This window comes from Symphalangus syndactylus, chromosome 20 (genome assembly GCF_028878055.3).
Source record: "Symphalangus syndactylus isolate Jambi chromosome 20, NHGRI_mSymSyn1-v2.1_pri, whole genome shotgun sequence".
Classification (NCBI taxonomy): Eukaryota; Metazoa; Chordata; class Mammalia; order Primates; family Hylobatidae; genus Symphalangus; species Symphalangus syndactylus.
This window is the reverse complement of record NC_072442.2, coordinates 66128827-66152102: the sequence shown is the minus strand read 5'-3', so window position 1 is coordinate 66152102 and position 23276 is coordinate 66128827. Positions and strand designations below refer to the sequence as shown.

The following is a 23276-nucleotide window of genomic DNA, read 5'->3' as shown; positions in this document are numbered from 1 at the left end:
TCTCCCCATAGCATCCTCACTTTAGAAGCAGTGAGGTCCCAAAGAGGAAAACGGAGGCCTCCGGAGCTGCCGGTCTCTAGGGAAGGCGGACCCCGACATCTCGCCCGAGGGACGTGCTGCGGCCTGAGGTGGATGTTACGGAGTGTTGAGGGGAGGTGGAGAGGCTCCTCATAAGTGCTCCTAGAGCTGGGCTTTGACGGATGAATAGGAGTTCTTCCACCAAGCAGGAAGGCATTTGTGAATAATAGAACTCCTGGGACAAAGGCTAACGGCAAGAAAACTGGAGCTCTAGGAGGCCAAATCCAGACTATGCAGGGTCTCTCTGACCCCATCTCTTTTATCTTTTCTCTTTTTGATAGAGTCAGATCCCCCCCCACACTTCCAAAGAGCCCCTCCGCCCCATGTATCTTGTTTCTTTTCTTTTCTTTCTTTTTTTTTTTTTTTGTGTGTGTGTGTGTGACAGAGTCTGGCTCTGTGGCCCAGGCTGGAGTGCAGTGGCGAAATCTCGGCTCACTGCAAGCTCCGCCTCCCGGGTTCACACCATTCTCCTGCCTCAGCCTCCCGAGTAGCTGGGACTACAGGCGCCCGCCATCATGCCAGCTAATTTTTGGTAGTTTTAGTAGAGACGGGGTTTCACCGTGTTAGCCAGGATGGTCTCGATCTCCTGACCTCGTGATCCTCCCTCCTCGGCCTCCCAAAGTGCTAGCATTACAGGCGTGAGCCACCGCGCCCGGCCGCCCCATGTATCTTGTGCAGTGGAGTCTGTGCATTGCTAACCTGCCCCAGGGGTCTGCTGTGCCCACAGTCTTTATTCTTCAGCGTTTCCCCACATCCGCTCCCCAAGTTAACTTACTGCCCCTAACCCCCATCCTCAAGCCCTCATTGCATCTGTAAGGGAGGGTCTCACAGCCCTGCCCCAGCCCAGGCAGTGTGAGGACCGCCTTGCCCTCCTGTGCACTTCACTCTTCGACCCTTCTCTCCCTGCCCCGCTTTTCCGGCCATGCCTTACACAGCCCTCCCCATCCTGGTCCAGCTCCTCGTCTGAACACACTCCTCTCATTTAGACCCTTCCTCCATCTCGATGGAGCCAGGCTGGGCCAGGACCATGCATTTCCCCGCTCCCAACCAGGGGAACTGCCGCACAAGTCATGGCTCTCCCTGCCAATTCCCCAGGAACATTAACTCCTCCAGGAAACGGTCCTCCTCATCCCCTGGGGGCCCCTCTTGGCCAAGCTGCTGGTCTCCTTCACTCTCTATTACCCTAACATGAGCTCTGGGAGCGTCCATCGTGCCACAAATGGTCCGAAGGTGGGTCCTGGCTGCCAGGCTCTGGAACGTGGCACTGACAGCCTTTCCTCTCTCCCTTGCTGAGGCTGCCCATTCCTCTCACCCCTACCTCTGGCGCATTCCCCCAGCTCCCTCATAGAGGATCCCGTTGCTCATCATTTCTGGGGAGGTTGGCCCACCTTCCCAACTTCTCTGCCGTCCCTCGGGTCTCCAGCTCCTGGGTGGTACCTGAATCCCCGCTGGGCCTTCCCTCCCAGGCCCAGGCTCCTCCGCTAAAGACTCCTGGGCTACCTTGGGCTCCCCTACTCTTCTTCTCCCGGCCCCCGACGCCACAGCCCTAGCTGCGCCCCAGGCCCCCACGGGAGTCCAGCTTCCTCTCCTGCCCACCCTGCAGGAAAAGAGGGTGGCGACACCGCAGTGGCCTTGCGGGGTGTGACGGCAGAGCCGTCAGGTCCAGGAACTGAGGAGGGGGAAGGGGCTGCCAGGTGAAGACCCCCAGGAGCCGCGGGGCTCCGGAAGGACATCGTGAATAAGCACGAAGGGCCCGCCGCGCCCCTCCGCGCCGCCTCCCCGGCCCCCGGTTCCGGAAAGTTAACCCCTTGTCGGCTGGGCAGGGGCGCGGCTCCCCCTACCCCGCCGCTGCTTCCGCACCCCCTCCTCCCCTCTCGGTCGCCTCGGTCCCCACCCCCCGCCTCGCCACTATAAATAGCCCCTTTTCCCATTTCCTAAATTCCCCGCTGACGTCGGCAGCGCGTCAGTGTGTAGGAGCCGCGGCCGCATGAATGAGCCGCCGCACGAGTACTACGCGCGCCTATAAAAGCCGCCGCGCCGGCCAGGCTGCGGGAGGCGACCGGGCAGTGGCGACGCGGCCCGCCAGGTAAGCGGGACGGACCAGCAGCGGAGGGACAGATGTGCGGACACGGACGGGAGGGCGAGGAAGGGAAGGGCAGGCGGCAGGTGGGGCGGCCCCTCCGGGGTGGGGATGGGGGCGGACGGAGGGCACCAGGGTCCCCTCGCTGATGTGGAGCCGGGGCCAGAGACGACACGAGCCCGCGCAGCACCTGCCGGCGCCCGATGGAGACGCAGCTACTTCGGACGAGCATCGAATGGAGGACCGACCTCGGAGACCCCCCCCCGGCTTTCTTGGGGCTCCTGCGCCATCCTCCCAGGAAAGTGAGGCGAAGGTGCTGGCGCCCCAGGAGACGCGCCCCCTCCTCTCCCTCCCTGAGGCGCGGTGACTCAGCCTCGCTGCCCGGACCGGCTGAGCGGGGGTGCAGGCGAGAGACGGACGCCCACCCCCGCTTCCCCGGCCCTCCTGGGACCCCCGCCCCGCATGGCGCCGGGCGCCCCTTCCCGGCAGGTCCCGTCCAGTGGGTCCCGCGGCGCCCACGGCTTCCCGCCTCTGCGAGCGGAGCTGTCCTCTCAGGACCGGGGGGCGGGGCCACGCCAGGGCCCGCCCCGCCCCCCCCCCCACGCCCCCCGCCGGAAGTGCCCCCTCTGGGACATCTTTGACGTCACGGACCTCTGACGTCAGGGGCCGCGTGCCTGGTCGCGAGCGCCGGGCGGGGCAGGGCAGGAGACGCGGGGGAGGCGGAGCAGCAGCGCCCCCAGCCGGGGCGACCGGGGCACCCCGCCCGGACAGCGCGCCGGCACCTTGGCTCTAGACTGCTTACTGCCCGGGCCGCCCTCAGTAACAGTCTCCAGTCACGGCCACCGACGCCTGGCCCCGCCCCAGGACCGCGGCCCCGGCCGCCGCCGCCGGGACCCCAAGTCCCCGTCCCTCAGGGCCTCGCCCCCGGCCCGCTGCCCGCGCCGCCGCTGTCCGCGGTGCTGATCAACGCAGGCGCCGCCATCGGGCCGCCCCGTCCGGGTCCCTAGGGGCTGCGAGGGGCGGTGACCCACGCGCGCTCCTTAGCCCCCGCCGCCCTGCCCGGCCCCCCGCGGCCCTGACGTCAGCCCGCCCCGCGCCGGCGCCGTCCGCGCGCCCCGCCCCCGCGTCTCCAGGGCAACCGTGGCTTTCGATTGTTACTGTGGGAACTGGAGGTAACAGTCTACAGCCATGGTCGCCCCGCAGCACGCCCACGCGCCGCGCCACGCCGCGCCCCGAGCCGCGGGCTGAGGACACGGAGGAGGCGGGGGCGGCGAGTCAAGATCCCACGTGCCCGCGCGGGTGGCAGGAGGTGCTGCGCAGGGAGGCGGCCTCCCGGGGCTGGCGGCCGAGTCCACTGAGGCTCTAGCGCGCGCGGCCTGCGGAGTGCGTCTGGCGGCCAGCCTGAGGCCGTCCTGTCCTCCCGGCCAAGGTGTCCCAGCCAGGGCTCGGCGAGAGAAGGGGTCGGGCTGGGACTCGGGTTCTTTCGATTTCGGTGAGAGGGAAGCCACTGGGACCAGCAGGCTTGGAAGGAGGTTTGTCTCCTGGGGCCTGAAGACAGTAGAGGGAGGAAAGTTTTCCGAGATACTCCACAGCCCCGTTCTTCCAGGAACCCCTAGCTGAAGTGGGCATTGAGCGAAGAGTAAACTGTTGAATCCTTCTCTCTGAGCTAGGAGGATAAGAAGGGTCCCCAACCCTCTGGAAGCCAGTGAGCTTGTAAAGTTAACCTGGTCCCTGAAGCATGTGAACAGATCAACATGCTCACCTCAGCCTATCTCTAGGTGCTGGATTCCAATTTGAGAGTTTCTCAAATTAGCCCTAAAGAGGAGTGAATACCACAGGGGCTGAAGTCCTCCGGTGCGGGTGAAGTGTAAACAAGGATCTCTTTAAAAATATTATTGTATATGTCGCCTGCCTCTTGCCAACATCACCCACTGCAGGGGATGCCTATTGAATATCAGGTGTGAGACTTCCCCAGAGATAGTGTTGGGAATGGTTAATGCAACCCAGCCCACGACACGTTAATCCAATTTTTCTTAATGTCTCACGCCCCACCCCCCGCTTCACTCCCCACCCGGCTCCTTTGTGAAGTACTTCTAAGACACTCGTGCCGGTTTCCCAGCTAATCAACACCCACATGCTAGCCATCCCACCTCCCCAGGGCCCCGAGGTCTTGCAGATTAAAAGCACTTGCTTCTGGGTTCCAGTGGATGTCTGGGTGGACTGCAGTGTACTGCTGGGTGTAGTGCTCTGGGAAGCCAGAGGTCCAACCTGGCATCATCAGCAAACTGGTGGTTAAGGGGCCATATTCTGTTTCTGAGCTTTCTGTAAAACGGGATAATAATCTCTTCTCCTCGGCAGGTGCATTGTGAGGATTAAATAGGATCATGTAAGTAAAAATCCGAAAAACGGCAGAATGTTATTTTGATCTCAAGTATTCTGTTAGGCTACTACATGTTTGTGAAGGGGTGGTGTTGGGAGGGGACCCCAGCTCTGTGCACTTAGGCAGAATGAATGGGATGCGGGGGGTACACCTTGAGCTTTAGGCTATATATATTTATTGTCTAATAAATATATATATAACCTATATTATATATATGTTATACATACATATACTTTTATTTTTTTTCTTCTGAGAGTCTCGCTCTGTCGCCCAGGCTGGAGTGCAGTGTCACTATCTTGGCTCACTGCAACCTCCGCCTCCCGGGTTCACTCTGGGCCTGGGGCTGTTGAGGGGTTCCTTGCTAAGGGGGCTCTCTCTCCTAAGAGCTTTAGGAATCCAAGGTGGAATCAGAGGTAGAAAAGAGAAATGGTTGGGATATTCTGAGAAGAGGTCAGAATGTGGTCAGAGGGGAAAGAACCAGAGGATTGACCGTACAACGTCAGGGTTGTTTAGCATCTTAGAAATCATTTAGGGGCCGGGCACGGTGGCTCACGCCTATAATCCCAGCACTTTGGGAGGCAGAGGTGGGAGGATCTCTTGAGGCCAGGAGTTCGAGACCAGCCTGGGCAATACAATGCGACTCCCATCTCTACAAAAAAGAAAGGAAATAAAAAAAAAGAAAATTAGTTGTGCACACCTGTAGTCCTAGCTACTTGGGAAGTTGAGGTGGGAGGATTGCTTGAGGCTGGGAGGTCGAGGCTGCAGTGAGCTGTGATTGCACCACTGTACTCCAGCCTGGATGACAGAGTGAGACCCTGTCTCAAAAAAAAATCATTATTTAGGGCTGGGAGACATGGCTCATGCCTGTAATCACACCATTTTGCGGGGGCGGGGGGGGCCGAGGCTGGAGGACTGCTTGAGCCCAGAAATTGGAGACCAGCCTGGGCAACATAGTGAGACCCCATCTCTTAAAAAAAAAAAAAAAAAGCCAGTGTGATAGGTAACACCTGTAGTCTCAGCTAAGCTACTCAGGAGGCTGAGGCGGGAGGGTCACTTGAGCCCAAGAGGTCGAGGCTGCAGTGAGCCATGATCCTGCAGCCGGTGACAGAGGTAGACCCTGTCTTAAAATAATAATAATCCAGCCTGGCCAACATGGTCAAACTCCGTCTCTACTAAAAACACAAAAAATTAGCCAGCCATGGTGGTGCTTGCCAGTAATTTCAGCTACTTGGGAGGCCGAGGCACTAGAATCACTTGAACCCAGGAGACAGAGGTGCAGTGAGCCGTGATCATGCCAGCCCGGTGGCTGAGTGACACTCCGTCTCCAATAATAATGATAATAATAATGGTACTTACCTCGTGAAGTTGTGAGATTAAACATGAAGTTGTAAGGTTTAAGCTATAGATATTTATTGCGTAATATATATAATATATATATATATATAAAACTTTATTCGTTTTTTTCTTCTGAGACTGAGTCTTGCTCTGTCGCCCAGGCTGAAGTGCAGTAGCATGATCTCGGCTCACTGCAACCTCCGCCTCCCAGGTTCAAGCAATTCTCCTGTCTCAGCCTCCTGAGTAGTTAGGACTACAGGCATGTGCCACCACCCCCAGCCAATTTTTGTAGTTTTTTTTTCTTTTTTTTTTTTTTTTGGAGACAGGGTCTAGCTCTGTCTCCCAGGCTGGAGTACAGTGGCACAATCACAGCTTACTACAGCCTCAAACTCCTGGGCTCAAGTGATCCTCCCACCTGAGCCTCCCGAGTAGCTGGGGCCATAGGTGCATGCCACCACACCCAGCTGACTTTCAAATTATTTGTAGAGAGCGGGGGTCTTGCTGTGTTTCCCAGGCTGGTCTTGAACTCCTGGGCTCAATTGATCCTCATGCCTTAGCCTCCCAAAGTGCTGGGATTATAGGCATGAGCAGTTGCACCCGGCCCTAAATTAGGCAACATTAAAGCTCTTGCTTATTACAGTGTCTGGTATACAGTTAGTACTCAATAAATGCTATTCTGGCCAGGCACGGTGGCTCACACCTGTAATCCCAACACTTTGGGAGGCTGAGGTGGGCGAATCACTTGAGATCAGGAGTTCAAGACCAGCCTGGCCAACATGGCGAAACCCTGTCTCTACTAAAAATGCAAAAATTAGCTGGGAGTGGTGATGCACACCTGTAATCCCAGCTACTCTGGAGGCTGAGGCAGGAGGATCACTTGAACTCGGGAGGCGGAGGTCACAGAGAGCAGAGACTGTACCCCACTGCACTCCAGCCTGGGTGACAGAGCGAGACTCCGTCTCAAATAAATAAGTAAGTAAGTAAATAAATAAATGCTATTCCTGTTTCTATCCTTTGGACCTAATTTTCCTTTGCTATAAATTGAAAATGTTTAACCAGTGATTCTTCTGGGGAGCTTGCTCCCCTCCCTGGTGGGTTGCATGAAAGTCACACTAGGGGTTTTTCAAATAACACACCCTCACCAGAGACTTTTATTCAACTCCTAAGGCAGTGGTTTTTAAATACCCTGCTTGGGAATGATGGGGGCAATTTGCCAAAATGTAGATTCCTGGGTCCCAGTGATTCTGATTCAGTACATCTGGAGTTGGCCCCAGAATTCAAGTTGGTTTTTTCGAAATGCAGTCTCACTCTGTCACCCAGGCTGGAGTGCAGTGGCGCAATTTCAGCTCACTGCATCACTGCAACCTCTGCCTTCTGGGTTCAAGCGATTCTCCTGCCTCAATCTCCCAAGTAGCTAGGATTACAGGTGCATGCCACCACACCCAGCTACTTTTTTTTTTTTTTTTTTTTGAGACAGGGTTTCGCTCTTGTTGCCCAGATTGGAGTGCAATAGCGTGATCTCGGCTTACCACAAACTTCGCCTCCCAGGTTCAAGCAATTCTCCTGCCTCAGCCTCCAGAGTAGCTGGGATTACAGGCGTGTGCCACCATGCCCAGCTAATTTTGTATTTTTAGTAGAGAAGGAGTTTCTCTCTGTTGGTCTGGCTGGCCTCAAACTCCCGACCTCAGGTGATCTGCCCGCCTTGGCCTTCCAAAGTGCTGGAATTACAGGCATGAGCCACCGCACAGGGCCAGAATTCAGGTTTTAACAAATGTTCTGGATGTAAATGGTACACAGAATCTGCGTATTGGGGGTGGGGAGAGGGCACAATCCTCCAAGTCTCTCTTGCTCCTGGCGGCATGATGGGAAGTGACCTGTTCACTTGTTGAGAACTAGTGGACCCCATGTTTCCCTCTAGCTTGGACACTATGGTCCTCAGAAGGAATCCTCATGCCGACCAGGAGCCCTTCTCCTCCACCTGCTACTGCTGGGCTCTACCTACCCCACTTCTAATTTTAAGCCTTGGCTCAAAATTCACTCCCCAATATTTCTCTCCCTCTCTCTACTTTCATCAATAATCCCAAGCAGCTGGGGTATACAAGTCATTTTCACCTCTTGGGACTGTGCTAAAGGGGTCAGCCTATGATTGCCATGAGGGTATGGGAGCCCTGAACTGCAGATCTGTCATTTCCAGAGAAGCTAGAAATCTGAATTTTTCTGTGTAATTTCTGAAACTTTAAATCAGAATTTTTTCTAAAATTCAGTGGGTCAGATACCAGTCTGTGTAATCAACCCATTCCAAAGTCTCTTCCTTTTCCTAAAGGAGAAGATTCCTTAAAACGACAAGGCAGAAGCTAACTGAAGCAAGGGAGAACCACCTCCCACCCCTCCCCACACACTTTCCACACCCAGTAACTAGGTCTCTGGGCAGATAATTCCTGTTTTTGTTTTTTTTTTTTTTAATTTTGGACAGCTACTCTCTATCGTGAGGAACCTAGAACTTTTGGTAATGTAAGGGATATCAGTCTGGTTGTCAGAAAAATGGGCTGGAGTATTTGTGCTGCGTCCCTGACCACAATTCCTGCTCAGTTGCTTAGCTCCCTGGCATCTATGTCTGAGGGCTAAACAGGAGTTGGTGTGATCTTCCAGAAGAACAGGCTTCTTGTCTTGCAGAGGCAGGAAGTCAAAAAACAGAGTGTGTGTGTGTGTGTGTGTGTGTTGGGGTGGGGTGGGGGGATGTCAGGTGGCACTGGAAATGGGAGGGAAATCGTTAAGAGTGGGCAGTTGGCCAGGTGAGGTGGCTCACGCCTGTTAATTCCAGCACTTTGGGAGGCCAGGACAGGTAAATTGCTGGAGCTCACAAGTTGGAGACCGTCCCGCACAACATAGTGAAACCCCTTCTCTACAAAAAATACAAAAATTAGCCAGGCATGGTGATGTGCGCTTGCAGCCCCAGCTACTTGGGAGGCTGAGGTGGGAGGATGGATGGCTTGAGCCTGGGAGGCTGTCAAGATTGTGCCACTGCACTCCAGCCTGGGTGATAGAGTCAGACCTTGTCTTTAAAAGTAAAAAGAGTGGGCAATCCTAGGTAGGTGCAGTGGCTCAGGCCTATAATCCTAGCACTTTGGGAGGCTGAGGCAGGTGGATTGTTTGAGATAAAGAGTTTGAGACCAGCCTGGGCAACGTGGCAAAACCCTATCTCTACAAAAAATACAGAAATTAGCCAGGCATGGTGGCGCATGCCTGTAACGCGAGCTACTCAGGAGGCTGAGATAGAATTGCTTGAACCCAGGATGTCAAGGTTGCAGTGAGCCAGGATCTTGGCCACTGCTCTCCAGCCTGGGTGACAGAGTGAGCCTGTCTCAAAAAAAAAAAAAAGAGTGAGCAATCCTCAAAGTATCCAAGAACAACTACACGATCCAAAGGGAAAACCAGCTGGATTGCTTAGGCCTTGGCTGTAGTCACTAAGGAATGGCATCAATCTCAGAAACCCTGAAGATGGGGTCAATTTAGGAAGAAGCTATTTATTCTGTACTGTCTTGGGCCTCCACCCAAGGTCCGGCATCAACCCATTCTTCAAACTCATAGTTCAGCGAGGTTAGAGCACTTAGGGAGAAGCAGGGAACACAGCCAGGGTTTGAGAGAAGACCAGCACACAACTCTCAGTGATCTGGATAGAGGAAGACTAAATTACTGTGGTTCAGGCAGCCTTGCCAGGTGATGTCTTCCCAAAACTCCTCAGGTGTATATTCCTCCCTGATTGATTGTGCCACCGAGGCCTCCTTCCCTTCAGTTTGGGACTTAAAACTTCCACCAATAACGTGTGAGTATGTGCACCCATGCAGGAACTTGTCCCGGAACTCACAACTGGAAACACCTCCCTGCTTGGCGCTGCCCAGAAGACTATGTAGATGGCCAAGAAACCGACTTCCATTATAAAATGTTTTTCTGTGTATACCAGGAAAAAGATGCTTAAAATCCCAATCACCACTTTATTATGTGGCAGTCACCATGGTGCCAGCCTCTGCCTTCCCCATGTCACCCTAATCCAGGGCTCTCCAACCTTATTCATGTTTGAGTTTTCACAAGTCAATGTCCGTTAAGGCCTTGTGCTCCCCTTTTCTTCAGTACAGGGCAGGGCCCATATAATTTGGGTCTCAAGAATTGATGGTTGTCTCTTAACTGGTCCTGGTGAGGCGCACTCACAGCAGTGAGTGCAGAGTCCTGGGAGAGCACGGATGACGGAGGCTACCCCAAGAGGGGCTGGATGTAGGAGCAGAGACATTTCTTGATCTTTTACTCTGCAAACTGGTCCAAGAACTTGAGGTAGGCCTGACGCTGGGGTGCAGCTGCTGGAATGAAGTGGCCACCAGAGTGGGTGAGGGTGATGGCTCCGGGAAATCGGCTGGCCAGTTGCATACTCTCCTGAGAGGGGATGACTTTGTCAGCGTCCCCAAAAACATGGAGCGAAGGCAATGACAAGGGCCTTTGCAGGATGGATTCCTTGAACCCAATGCCCCGGGGACAGAAACCAGACACCAAGATGATAAACTGTGGCAAGGGGAAGCGGGGATCGCCTGCCTGGCCCAGGGCACACACAAGGGCTGCTAGCGCAGCCCCTTGGCTGAAACCAAGAAGGCCGTCAAAAGGCCCCAGCCTGTTCAGTGCCTGTGCCACCATCCCCAGTGATTCCTCCAGGCCCCTGCATACGGCGGGCTCTTCCAATGCGAAGAAAACGTCGGCCTCCTGCTCTGAAAACCACCACCCTCGAGGCTGCTCCTCTGGAGGGCAGGACACTACAGAGATATGAGGAAAGAGGATGGGATTAGGGCATGGGAGGCTCCAGGAAGGAAAGAAATGAGAAAGGGCAGGACGGTTCGAGATGACAGAAAGGAAAAGAGAGGGAATCGAGGCGAAAGTCTGGGGGAAATGAGAGGGGGTAATGGATTGGCCTGAACAGGAGACAGCGGAGGAAGACGATGAAGGCGGAAGCCTGGGAGGACAGGCTGCAGTTTGAGCAAAGAGGGTATGGGCCGCGAGAAATGAAGGGTGTGGACTGGGTGGGAGGAATGAGGGTGGACGCAGGGTGGGGGAATGCTGAAGGGTGTCGAGGGGGACGAAACAAGATGGAGAAAACTGAGTGCATTTCTGGAGCGGGGCTTGTCTCACCGAAGTCTGATCTGGCGCCCTCAGGGCCCGGGGGGTCGGGGACCGGGTGCGGGCCGCTGAGGCACACGAGCTCGGCGCGGCCCCGCAGCGCCTTCCTCAGCGCCCCGGTCTTCTCACGGAAGCCCCGCTCGCTCTGCCGGAAGCCCGCCAGGCACAGGACCCGCAGGGGTCGCTGCGCGGCCATTATGCCCGGCAAGGAGCGACGGAAGCACCGGAAGCGGCCTTTCCCCGAGCGGAAGCACAATGCAAGGGGCGGAACCAAACGTCGGCACCGCCCCGAGGGCGGGCCTCGGAGCGCCAAGGCGTTCCCATGACAACGGCAAAAGGCGGGGCGCAGCCAGAGCGGGGGCGGATACCTGAGGCCCGGGAGCGTGTCAAGGAGCAAGCGGCGCCACCTTCTCGTCCCTGCAGCTGCAGTCCTCGCAAGCCGCGGCTGAAGGGGGATGCGTGGACCCCTCCTGCACCTGAGGTCGCAGACTTTGGTCAGGGTCTCGCTTCTGCGACCCTGCATTTCCCTCCGCTCCGCTCCTGTGCATTTCCCGTCGCGGTCGCAGGGCGGCGGCCTCGGCTCGTGTCGCCAGGGAGGCGGCCAGTGCCCAGGCGCGGTCTCTCCTCCCTCCTGGAAGCCCCCGCCTACCTTCCCCCGCGCGGGCCGTCCCAGGGTGTGGGGACGCCGGTCCTGACCGTGGTTCACCGTCCAGGGCCCCAAGGAGCTGCCAGCGTAGAAGTCCATCGGGTAGGGCTGCTGCCAGGAAATGTCCCTCAGAGCCACGGCCGCCTAGGGGAGGGGAGGGAGTGGACAATAACATTTGCCAGGGTTTTTCTGCTCCTGGATTACTGAATTCAGTCCTCAGGACGGCCTGTGAAGGGCACACTGTCCCCTGCCACAGAAGGGAAACGTGTGGTTCAGAGAGGTTCAGGGCCTTGCCTAAGGCTACACAGCTAGGAAGTGACTCCGTTGGAGAAATCAAGACGGACTCCGGAATCAATGAACATAACGAAATGCTGCCCACCCACCCCACTCCACTCCAGACCTCACCCCACTCCAGACCTCACCTTTGAGAACCACGTCCAAAGCCCACTCTCTCCCAGAGCTTGGTGTTACCTCATAGGGTGTCAGCAGCGGCTTGGGGAAGGCTGTGCCCCAGTCAATGGAGAGACGTGGACATGCCACCTGCACCCACCTGGGAAGGGAAGCCAGGTCAGACCCTAGGAAGGGCCTCCTCCTCTCCCAGGCAGCATGCTGAAGAACATGACTGCCCCCAGCACACCCATTCATTAACAAGCTTTATGAATCCTAAAGTAAAGACAGTGACCCACTGCTGTTTGGAATACTGTATTGTTGTGTGTTTTCTCCTGTTTCCTCTGCCGACAATGAGCTTTCCAGGGCAGCTCACTGGTGATAGTATCCCCAGAACCAAATTTAGTACCTGGTACAGGGCAGGTGTCAGCCACCGCTCAAACTCATCTCACAAGGACAAATGTGATGTTGCCATTGCCTCTGAGCCCCAAAGTCCCAAAGCAGGTATGACCCAGTTAGCCCTCCCAGGGAGGTCTCTGTAAACAGTAAAATTCCATGACCATGGAAGCAATTCCTGTTGGCTCCAGCCTTCAAGATGAGCTGGCAAGACCCAGCTTCTAAGCTTCTTTAGCCAGTCATAGCCAGGCAGATACTCACACGTCCACCTCGGGAAGTAGGCTAAGCTTGCTGGGGAAGATCTCAGAAAGCAGCAGCCTCACGAAGGGAAGGCCCAAGGCTCGGAGTCGAGATTCCAGGTGCTGTTGGGAGAGGGAGGCAGGGTGGGGGGGTCACCTGGGCAAGCAGCCAAAGCTGAACCTGTGGCCTACTGGTTTTCCCAGCTGTGTTCCCAGTCACTCCCCTCCTCCAGAGGCTGTCCTGAGCCCACTGACCTCCAGGATCTTAGGACTGCCCTGGCGGCCCAAAGTGCCCAGAATAAGGCCCCAGGACTTAGCTGAGCGGGCAGTGGCTACGGCTTCTTGGCGAGCAGCCTGCATGTGCTGGTGGTCATAGTGCTCTCTGGATAGGACTTTGCTGTATGGGTCATACCTGGAAAAGAAGCAGTCAGGGTCACTGTGGCAGCCGCTGTCGGGACCACTATTATGCACACAGCTCCTGACTCAGCCCCGTGGGCTCCCGAACCTTTAGGCCCCACGCAGGTAATTAGGAACAGAGGCAAGAGCGGGGATTGTCGTTAGGAAGATCTGTCCCACAGCTGGAGCAGACAAGAGTGGGCGGCTTTAGGATCTCCGTGTAAACCCCAGGAGACGGGTAGGCAACAGCAGCCCTGGGGCTAATGCCCAGATCCAGGGCCCAAGTGCCTCAGATCCTTAGGGCTGGTGGCTTAGTGGCCAGGAAAGGGGGATGCAACCAATTGAGGACCTCAGTGGCAAGGAATCTCACCCCTCACCAGCTGGTCAGCCCAGCGCGGCCCAGCTCATACCGGTAAGCGGGGACATTGGGGTTGGCAATCATGACAGACTCCAGATGGAAGCGGCCATCTCCAAGATACCTGCAGGGGTGGAGAGGAGGCTGTAAGTGTGGTTTAGGGCAGCACAAGAGGCACTCGCTGGCTTAGAAGTCCACAGGGCTGGCCGGGCATGGTGGCTCATGCCTGTAATCCCAGCACTTCGGGAGACCGAGGCGGGCGGATCATGAGGTCAGGAGATTGAGACCATCCTGGCTAACACGGTGAAACCCTGTCTCTACTAAAAATACAAAAACTTAGTTGGGCATGGTGGCGGACGCCTGTAGTCCCAGCTACTGGGGAGGCTGAGGCAGGAGAACCACTTGAACCCGGGAGGCGAAGGCTGCAGTGAACTGAGATCGCGCCTCTGCACTCCAGCCTGGGCGACAGAGCAAGACTGTCTCAAAAAAAAAAAAAGTCCAGAGGACTGAGTTCACAGCTGGCTGTGCTTTGACTGCGTAAACTGGGACAAGACTTCATTTCACCTCTTGGAGCCTTGGTTTTCTCACGTGTGAAATAAGGAGTTTGAATTGGATGACTCTACGGTCCCTCTATTTACATAATGCAGTATCTAAGAACTGTCCCACCGCAAGCTTCTGGGGAAGAGTGAAGGTGCAGCCCGGCCGTGGTGAGGCCACCTGGGGTTCTAGAGCCCCTCATCTGGAAGTTGGGGAACAGATTCTCCTTTGCAAGCTCAATACAGATGTGGACAGTAGTGTTCAAGGAGTCATCCACGCCAGCAATAACCAACATTTTTGGCACCGGGAACAGCTTTCGTGGAAGACACGGGTGGGATTGGGGGATGGTTTCAGGATGAAACTGGTCTCACCTCAGATCATCAGGCATTAGAATCTCATAAAGATCATGCAACCTAGATCTCTGGCATGCACAGGTCACGATAGGGTTTGAGCTCCTATGAGAATCTAATGCCGCGGCGGATCTGACAGGAGGCGGAGCTCAGGCGGTCATGCTGGCTGGCCCACCCCTCACCTTCTACCGTGCGGCAGGGTTCCTAACAGGCCATGGGACCAGGGGTTGGGGACCTCTGATGTATGCTGTACATGAGGTTGCAGGACATACAATGGCTACTTTCTGCCCAGACTAGCTCTTGGGGCCAGTTACTGAGTTATAACAACAGCTACCAGATTTTCATTTTGTTTTTTTGAGGCAGGGTCTTACTCTGTCACCCAGGTTGAATGACTCGATCATGGCTCACTGCAGCCTCGACCTCCCAGGCTCAAGTGATCCTCTCACCTAAGCCTCCTGAGGAGCTGGGACTACAGGCATGGACACTGTACCCAGCTAATTTTTCTTTCTTTTTTTTTTTTGGAGAGAACAGGGTTTCATTATGTTCCCCAAGCTGGTCTCAAACTCCTGGACATATGCAATTCTCCTGCCTTGGCCTCCCAAAGTGTTGAGATTCCAGGCGTGAGCCACCGTGCCCGACCGACAGCTCCTGTTTATTGGACTTGTGCCTTCTATGTACCAGGCATAGACCAAGTACCTGATGTGAATTAGTTCACGCAGTCCTATCTACTAATCCTCCAAGATACGCAGAGTGTACCTATTTTACAGAAGATAGCAACTGAGGCTCAGGGATGTTAAGAAACTTGCCTAATATTAAACAGCTAGGAAGCAGTGTGTCTGAGGCTCAACCCAGGCTGTACCAAGTGTGCCCCCAGACGTGCTGTCCCTGACAGGAGCTTCCCAGCCCACGAAGACTCCAGAACGTGGAAGATAACCTGCCTGTGGCAGCTCCTTCTCTCCCTCTTGGAGACCACACTTCATTCTGATGAATGGCTAACACTCAGCGTGTCCCTCCCTCCAACATACACTTTGAGGCCCCCAAGGGTAGCAACTGAGTGGCGCCGGCACAGGGGAAATGCCGCTCGGTGCTGCTTGGGGAGCAGGGCTGCCAGGTCTGGGCTGGGGAAGGCCCTGATGTGGGCCTGTCTGGGGCAGGGGTGTCAGGCCTGTGGAAACAGCCTCCGAAGCCCCAGAGGTGGGACCGAGTCAGGGAGTGCCCCTCCCTCCCTGCCATTAGCACGGAAGGAGGCTCCCTTCCCTCGCCCCAGTCGGGGGAGCTGTGGGCTCTCAGGCTGGCTGCATTCACACAACATTAAGCATTTCCATTACCTAAAATAATTAGGCGGCAGGAGACACGCTGCTTCTGCTTGTTAGCTGTCCGGATGGTAAATTAATGGGGCTGCAGCCTGGGCGTGCCCATCCATCTTCTCCAATTATATTCCCACCATTTCCAGCCCACCCTCACCCCCCCATCATGCCCTCTGATTCCTGCCCCCACCCTGCACAGCCTTCTGGCCGATGGACTGGGCAGTGGAGAAAGCGACAGTAGACCTGAGGTCTGCTCCCTGTTTGGTCCCTCCCTTGCAGTGTGACCTTGGCCTCATAGGTAAGGAGCATGAGATTTGGTTTCTTTCCTGGATGATGAAGCTCAGGCTCCCTCCCAGGGTACACGCATGTCTCTAGGAATTACTTGGCCCCCATTTTTTACTTACACAACGGCCTCCACCTCTTTGGACAGTCGGGGGGATGTGCAGCCCAGGATCTCTCCAGGGGACAGGGGCTTGCACTGTGGGACACTCACATGATACTCGGCTTTCAGCTCCTGGGCGGCTGCCTGTGGGAATGACGAGGGAAGTGAAGCCAGTGGCTGGAGCAGGAGAGCCAGGGCTGAGAAACAGCCTGGAGCACCTGGGGATCCAGCAACAGCCAGAGAGTGGCCGCTGTCCACCCTGCGGGAGGCCGAGAATCCTTGTTCCACCCACCTGCAAGGTCGACACAAACTGAATGGTGCTGACCAGGGCAAGGGCAGTGGCTGGGGGAAAGGTGAGGCGGAGAGAGTCCAGGAGGTGGGCAGTGTCTATCCGGATGTCCACAAAGACGTACAGCACCCGGAAGTCTTGGGCAGAGGTGTCCATGGGAACTGTGGGAGGGAGGAGTTCAGGGACTGTTTGGGAAGGCAGGAGCAGCAGAGGGCCTGGCCAGGCTCAGGTCTCTGAGCAGCCAGGCCCAGTGGCTTCAGCCTGGGGGTAAAAGGACAGAGTAGGAGAAGAGGGGGTCACAGGTCCCCTAGAAGCTCCTTCTCAATCAGACTTCTCTGTCACCCGGCCGGGGCCCGGCCTGCTCTACAACCAACAGCCTTTCAAACACCTGCATCTGGGACACAGCACGGTTGCCAAGGCAACCAAATCCAAAGGAAAGATCCACCTGCAGAGCAGGAAGGCAGAGGCCACCCCAGAAACCAGGAGGGACCTCGTGTCTCCAAGCAGGACAAGAAGGCACTGCCATGGGGAAGATGAGTGTGTAACCTGCCTCCCTGCCAGCCCCGCCACCGTCCAGGTGTCCTGGCCCCACCATACTCAGGCAACTGTGGCCGTAGTGCACCAAGAAGTCAGCTCCCAGGGCCCTCGCCGTGAAGTCATCCACACAGCAAGCCCCGTAGGTCACGTCACCCATCACCATCACCTCGGCCTCTGTGAACCTGTGGGGGCAGGGGTGGGGAACGGTGGGACAGGGACACAGGGAGTGAGGTAGGAGAGATCCAACCCTGGGAGGGTGTCTCAGGGCCCAACTCCTCTCTCCCTACCTCTCCCGGTTCCTCGGGTTGGCAGCTGCCACTTCTGCCAACAAAGAGTAGGAGGGGCACAGCTGCCGCCTCCCCCAGCCTGGCAGCCGCTCCTGGAACTGTTGCTGCATGAGGACCCTCATTCCTCTACCCAGGCTCAGGCTGCAGGAGGACCCCAACCTTCAGTCCAGCACACATGGGGTCAAAACACAGACGCCCCATGCCCTGACTCACCCACCCAGAGCCACGAGCATGCACACACACCCAAAGGTCCTCACTCCCGCGCTGAGTGCTGTGGTGGGCATGGGCGTGGCTGCATGAATACACACAGCCTCCCTCTTGCTGGGACCCTCACTCCCTCCCCACCACAGGCAGGGCCCTCTCGCCCGGACCCCCACTACCTCCCCACCACAGGCAGGGCCCTCTCGCCTGGACCCCCACTACCTCCCCACCACAGGCAGGGCCCTTGGTGCCCTGGACTGGGGGACCCAGGCACAGCTCCCCATAGTACATGGCACCACCTACACGCCTCCTGCGTCAGGAAGAGGAGGCTCTGGCCAGAACACTGCCGTGGGAACTGCTGCCAGGCCTGAATCACTGGGGGAGGGGGTGGGTGGGGAAGACCTTGCACCCCTGAACTCACCCTAGAATGGAGGAGAACCCCCTCTTCCTTGGAAGAGACTCACACTTGGGGCGTGGAGCCTGGCTCAGTGACTGGGGTCCCCCCATCCTCCCCCTGGGGTGTGACAGTGGAAGAGTTGAACTCCTGCTAGTCACCCCCTCTTCCACCCCCTTCCCCAAATCAGGCTATGCCCAGAAGCAGATTATTCAGCTCCTTAGAATGCAGCCCAGGCGTCTGAGTCAGCCAGAGCACTTAATTTTTTATAGATTAAAATGTATGCAAATTGGCCTGAGCCCCAGAGAGCATCCCCAAGGGGCAAGAAGGTGGGAGCAGGGAAGTGAGTCTGTGGCAACAAGATGGGGCAGCAGGGGAGGGAGGGCAGCAGCAGGGAAGGGGGATGGGGAGCAGGGGAGGGGGATGGGGCAGTAGGGGAGGGGGATGGGGGAAAAGGGAAGGGGGATGGGGAACGGGGAGGGGGCAGTAGGGGAGGGGGAGGGGGCAGCAGGGGAGGGGGATGGGGCAGGAGGGGGAGGGGGGAGCAGGGAAGGGGGATGGGGAGCAGGGGAGGGGGATGGGGAGCAGGGGAGGGGGATGGGGCAGTAGGGGAAGGGGAGGGGGCAGCAGGGGAGGGGGATGGGGCAGCAGGAGAGGGGGATGGGGAAGCAGGGAAGGGGGAGCAGGGGAGGGGGAGGGGGCAGCAGGGTAGGGGGATGGGGCAGCGGGGAAGGGGAGGGGGAGAAGCGGAGGGGGAGAAGGGGAGGGGGAGGGGGCATCGGGAGGGGGAAGGGAGAAGGGGAGGGGCAACACTGGAGTGGGAGGGGGCAGCAGTGGAGGGAGGAGCAGGGAAGGGGGATAGGGGAGCAGAGGAGGAGGAGGGGGAACAGGGGAGGGGGATGGGGCAGCAGGGGAGGGGGAGCAGGGGAGGGGGAGGGGCAGCATGGGAGGGGGATGGGGCAGCAGGGGAGGGGGAGCAGGGGAGGGGAGGGGAGCAGGGGAGGGGGATGGGGGAGTAGGGGAGGGGGATGGGGCACCAGGGGAGGGAGGGTGGTGGCAGGGGAGGGGGATGGGGGAGCAAGGGAGGAGGATGGAGGGGCAGGGTAGGGGGATGGGGCAGCAGGGGAGGGAGGGCGATGGGGCAGCAGGGGAGTAGGAGGTTCCCAGCATAAGATGACCTCCTCTTTCTTCGCTCCCCTCCCCTGTTCCTGTGCTGGTTCCAGATGGCTGAGCTCTCACCCTCCCCACCAAGGACGGCTCATTGTATTGCAGAAACTTAGAGTGACAGGGGTAGGATGTAGAGGAACTAAATACCTTCTCCCAGGCACCTCCCCGCTCCAAACCCATCCTTGCCCTAATTCCCCAAATGTGCCTGAGGAAAAAGTGTCCCCCGCCGCCCCCCACCGGCAGACCTACTGATCACTCAGTGCATTTCAGGGCAGCTTGGAGAATTCTTAGGTTCCTCCCCAGGTCCTACCACCTGCTCTGGGCCTAGCTTTGAAGACACTGGGATTGATTTCTTTCTCTGTCCCAAATGTTTAGGGGAGGGGGATTTGCAGGGACAAGCAGGGCTCTCAGCAAGCTGGGAGATTTGTTTTGGGTTTTCCCTGAGTGTGTGTATGGTTGTGGGAGGGAAATGGGGAAGGTGGAGGTTCAGAAGGAAAAAATGCCCGCCACCAGGGCATTACCCACCTGGGTAATGAGCATAGGGGGTGGGGAAAACCTGGCTCACCCTCCTCTCCAGTGCCCCAAGCCTCACCTTTCCAAGATATCCACAATGGTGCAGGCAAAGAGGAGGAGGCCTTCTGGCATTTGCAAGGCCACTGCAAGACGAGCAGAGACATGAGAGGTGGAGGGCTAGGAAGGGGCTGCAAGGGGGACACTGTCCCATCTGGGCCAGGCAACCTCTCCACCCCCACCCCAGCTCAATGATCACGGGCTCACCCTTCTTGGCCTGGGCTTGTTGGATCCTCCAGATGGTCTTGGGGATCTCAAAGTTGTAGTTGGAAGGCAGGACCTGGATTGCTGCCTGCAGCTGGGGGTTCTTCAGGATCTCAGGGGGAATCTGATTGGCCACACGGCCCCGAGGGGCCCGACCTAGAATGGATATAAGGCCTGAGTTGGTGTCTGTCTTTGGCCGCAGCCAGATTGAGATGGAATAGGGATCCCTTTTCAGGGCCTGCTGGTGCCCCCTCTCAAGCACAGAAATAAAAATTTTGAGTCATCTCAAGAAAAATCCCAGGCATCTTAGCTAGCCCTACAACCAGCAATTAGGGAAGCAAATAACTTGCTAAACAAGAAGATAATAAACAACAGTCACCCCGGTCAGAGTCTCGAGATGTCTGGTTCCCACAGAAACTACACATAACACCTTGACATATATCCCTAAGTTGTTTTTCAGAATCCAGGACCCCCACCCCCCACCAGGTGAAAAATGCCAACTAATTGCTGTCATGTAAGACCTCAGACAGACTGAAGCCAACAAATAGGTTAAGAAAGTTCCAGAAATTCCCCAGCGCTTAATTCACTTTAAAGATCCCTCGCAGCCCAGCCTTTAAAAACCCTCTGCAGCCGGGCGCGGTGGCTCAGGCCTGTAATCCCAGCACTTTGGGAGGCCGAGGCGGGCGGATCACGAGGTCAGGAGATTGAGACCATCCTGGCTAACACGGGGAAACCCCGTCTCTACAAAAAATACAAAAAATTAGCCGGGCGTGGTGGCGGGCGCCTGTAACCCCAGCTACTCGGGAGGCTGAAGCAGGAGAATGGTGTGAACCCGGGAGGCGGAGCTTGCAGTGAGCCGAGATTGCGCCACTGCACTCCAGCCTGGGTGACAGAGCGAGACTCCATCTCAAAAATAAATAAATAAATAAAATAAAAAAAAATAAAAACCCTTTGCCTGTAAGCCATCAGGGAGTTTAGGTCTTAAGCTTTAGCTGCCCAGTCTCCCTGCTTGGTGCCTTACAATAAATGCTTGTTCTCTCCCTGCAAATCTCAATGTCAGTGTTTGGCTTTGCTTTGTGAGGATGGGAAGACCCAAGTTGAGTTCGGTAACAAGACCCAGCTAAGCTGTTAACTCCACCAAGTTTAAGGGCCAGATCCAGACACCAAGGGGGTTGGCCCAACTTTTGTTCTCACTCAATTCATCCTGAAGGTAGAGACAATTCATTAAGCCAGAAGGTAACTGGTATAATTTCCACGTTGTGAAATGACTGGGAATCGAAGACTTGAGCCCATGAATAGAACATGGCTCAACTTCTTCCTCAGGAGAGTAGAGGTGACACCAGGGGCTAAGGAGCAAAGAATGAATCTGAGTCCATATACTGCTCCTTGATAGAGAACAGCCCTGTGGAAAACCTAAGTCAGTCTAGCCAGCCCAGCCAGCCTGGGAGAATGTCCCCCCTCTCCCACCTCCTGAGGACACCTTGAAGTTTTGAGCTTCTAATGAGGTCTATAAGAAAATCGTTAAACATGAATACTAAGTTAAAAGACGGCCCTCCTTACTCAGAATCCCACTGACTATGGCCACACTGCTCATTCTTTCACGCTTACCTCCCCTCATTTAAAAGGGAAATAAACATCATACATTTCACTGACTTAGCTGTCCCATTGCTCCTCCTTACTCTTAAACCAGGAAGGATGGAAAGAACACTTGAGTCAGGGTGGTGGATGTATCCGTAAGGACAGAAAAGTGACCTCGTCCCTTAGTGACCAGCAGTGTAGGGGGGGCAAAGACAGGTGTACACATAATTACAACTCCTGGAGTAAAGGGGAAACCGTGGCCCTTAGTAAGACTGCAACTCTTACTCTGGTCTCATCCTACTCTTAAGTAGGATAAAAAATAATAAGCTGAATAAACAATTCAGCTTATTATTTTTTAAGGCAGGGTCTCACTCCATCACCCAGGCTGGAGTGCAGGGGCACAATCATGGTCCACTGCGGCCTCAACCTCCTGGGCTCAAATGATAATCCTCCCACCTCAGCCTCCCCAGTAGCTAGGACCACAGGCATGTGCCAAGACGCAGGGCTAATTATTATTATTTTTTTTTGAGACAGAGTCTCACTCTGTCTGTCAGCCAGGCTGGAGTGCAGTGGTGCAATCTCGGCTCACTGCAACCTCAGCCTCTCGGACTCAAGCAATCCTCCTGCCTCAGCCTCCCGAGTAGCTGGGATTACAGGCGTGTGGTATCACACTCGGCTAATTTTTGTATTTTTAGTAGAGACAGGGTTTCACCATGTTGGCCAGGCTGGTCTCGAACTCCTGACCTCAGGTAATCCGCCCGCCTCAGCCTCCCAGAGTGCTGGGATTACAGGTGTAAGCCACCGTGCCCAGCCATGCACGGCTATTTTTTATTCTTTTGTGCATACAGGGTCCCCCTATCTTGCCCAGACTGGTGTGGAATTCCTGGGCTCACACAATCCTCCTTAGCCTCCCAAAGTGCTCAGACTAAAGGTGTAAGCCACTATGCCCTGCCCCCACAATTAAGCTTAGTTCAACCCCGTTATCTCTTTAGGAACCACACAGTCTGAGGATATGAAAAAGCAAGAAATTAACTTATTCAACGAATATGTATTGAGACTGTACTATGTGCCACAGCTTCTGCTAGGGTCCCACACTATGATAAGAGGGACCCGCCCAGACATGAGACTTCACCCACTGTGTGGGCGGCGGTGGGGATGGTCCAGTGGAGATCTAGTCTGGCAGGCTGGGGCCCTGAGACCAGATTTGAATGTCACCACTGCTATGGTTTTTGGTCAGTTGTTTCAAAATCCTTGGACAATCAGCCTAGGCTTCCTAGGCCCATTACATATCCTCCTCTGACAGGTCCCTAGTTGTCGCTGGGGTGTAGGAACTGCTAACATTAGCCCTTCAATGTGTCCCAGGGACCAGCAGGCACCTCCTCCTTTATCACGTGGCTATGATATGTTTACATTAACATTCCCCCAGTAGACTGAGATCTCTGATTCTAGTACCTGCACCCAGCGCAGGCCTGGCATTCGGTGGGCGCTCAGTTAATGCCTGGCGAATGAAACCTTATGCCTCTTCCCTGAAAGCATTCTCTGAGGGCGCACTCGTAAAATGCCCGCTGCAACTGGCCTGGCCCTTTCCCTCCCCGTCGAGTCCATTTTATCCGTCAATCTTCCTCCGTCCGTCTGCCCGCCAAGGCAATGCTGTAGTTTCCGATTTGAGGATTAAGGGCCGCTCTCGGTCGCGCCCTAAAGCTGCAAAAGACTGGTACCCCTGGGCTCCAGTTGACAGCGACCCCGAGCTGGTGACAGCGGCCCAAAGCGACTAACAGCGGGATCTAGCGGAGAAAGGCGCCGCCGCCGTTAAAGAGGGTTGGTCCTGTCCCTAATTTGGGGGCCCCGCCCCAAGATGCGAGGTCTGGAGGGCGCAGCGTTGCAGCACCCACCTCTGCCAGGGCCGTTTCGGCTGCCCTGCTCCGCTGCCCCGGACACAACCAGCGCCGCCATCACCTGCCTGCGCACGTGGTACTAAAAAGACAGCGCTGGAAGAACGCGGAGAGCGCAGACATTGCGATCGA

The 23276-nt window shown here is 56.1% G+C and overlaps 2 protein-coding genes and 1 pseudogene across 6 annotated transcripts; 1 reads left to right on the top strand and 2 right to left on the bottom strand.

Annotated features, from left to right (window-relative positions):
- Positions 1 to 23276, top strand: part of LOC134735295 (mitochondrial calcium uniporter regulator 1-like) — a 107508-nt pseudogene that overhangs the window by 78716 nt on the left and 5516 nt on the right.
- On the bottom strand, positions 9852 to 11278 carry OVCA2 (OVCA2 serine hydrolase domain containing). Its single transcript, XM_055258448.2, has 2 exons — positions 11043 to 11278; positions 9852 to 10669 (listed from the first exon to the last, which is right to left on the bottom strand). Exons 1-2 carry the CDS (start codon positions 11224 to 11226, stop codon positions 10170 to 10172), a joined length of 684 nt encoding a protein of 227 aa, XP_055114423.1. The 5' UTR covers positions 11227 to 11278; the 3' UTR covers positions 9852 to 10169.
- On the bottom strand, positions 9852 to 23239 carry DPH1 (diphthamide biosynthesis 1). Of its 5 annotated transcripts, none has more exons than XM_063629707.1 (13): positions 23145 to 23228; positions 19678 to 19830; positions 19493 to 19556; positions 17139 to 17279; positions 16912 to 17033; positions 16318 to 16475; positions 16048 to 16169; positions 13505 to 13573; positions 12954 to 13110; positions 12721 to 12821; positions 12148 to 12226; positions 11680 to 11820; positions 9852 to 11506 (listed from the first exon to the last, which is right to left on the bottom strand). In XM_063629707.1, exons 1-13 carry the CDS (start codon positions 23203 to 23205, stop codon positions 11417 to 11419), a joined length of 1458 nt encoding a protein of 485 aa, XP_063485777.1. In that variant the 5' UTR covers positions 23206 to 23228; the 3' UTR covers positions 9852 to 11416. The 5 variants fall into 5 exon arrangements, with proteins under 5 accessions (XP_063485777.1, XP_063485778.1, XP_063485779.1 ...); XM_063629708.1 differs by having other exon boundaries at positions 13017 to 13110; XM_063629709.1 differs by lacking the exon at positions 17139 to 17279 and having other exon boundaries at positions 23145 to 23239.

What these genes read in the sequence shown, in the direction of transcription:
- OVCA2 (XM_055258448.2), bottom strand. Translation starts at nt 11,226, where the DNA reads ATGGCCGCGCAGCGACCCCTGCGGGTCCTGTGCCTGGCGGGCTTCCGG. An exon ending in GGGCGCCAGATCAGACTTCG is followed by an intron (nt 10,670 to 11,042) that starts GTGAGACAAGCC and finishes ATATCTCTGTAG; the next exon opens with TGTCCTGCCCTCCAGAGGAG.
- DPH1 (XM_063629707.1), bottom strand. Translation starts at nt 23,205, where the DNA reads ATGGCGGCGCTGGTTGTGTCCGGGGCAGCGGAGCAGGGCAGCCGAAAC. An exon ending in AACCCGAGGAACCGGGAGAG is followed by an intron (nt 17,034 to 17,138) that starts GTAGGGAGAGAG and finishes CTGCCCCCACAG; the next exon opens with GTTCACAGAGGCCGAGGTGA. An exon ending in CCCAATGTCCCCGCTTACCG is followed by an intron (nt 13,111 to 13,504) that starts GTATGAGCTGGG and finishes CTTCTTTTCCAG; the next exon opens with GTATGACCCATACAGCAAAG.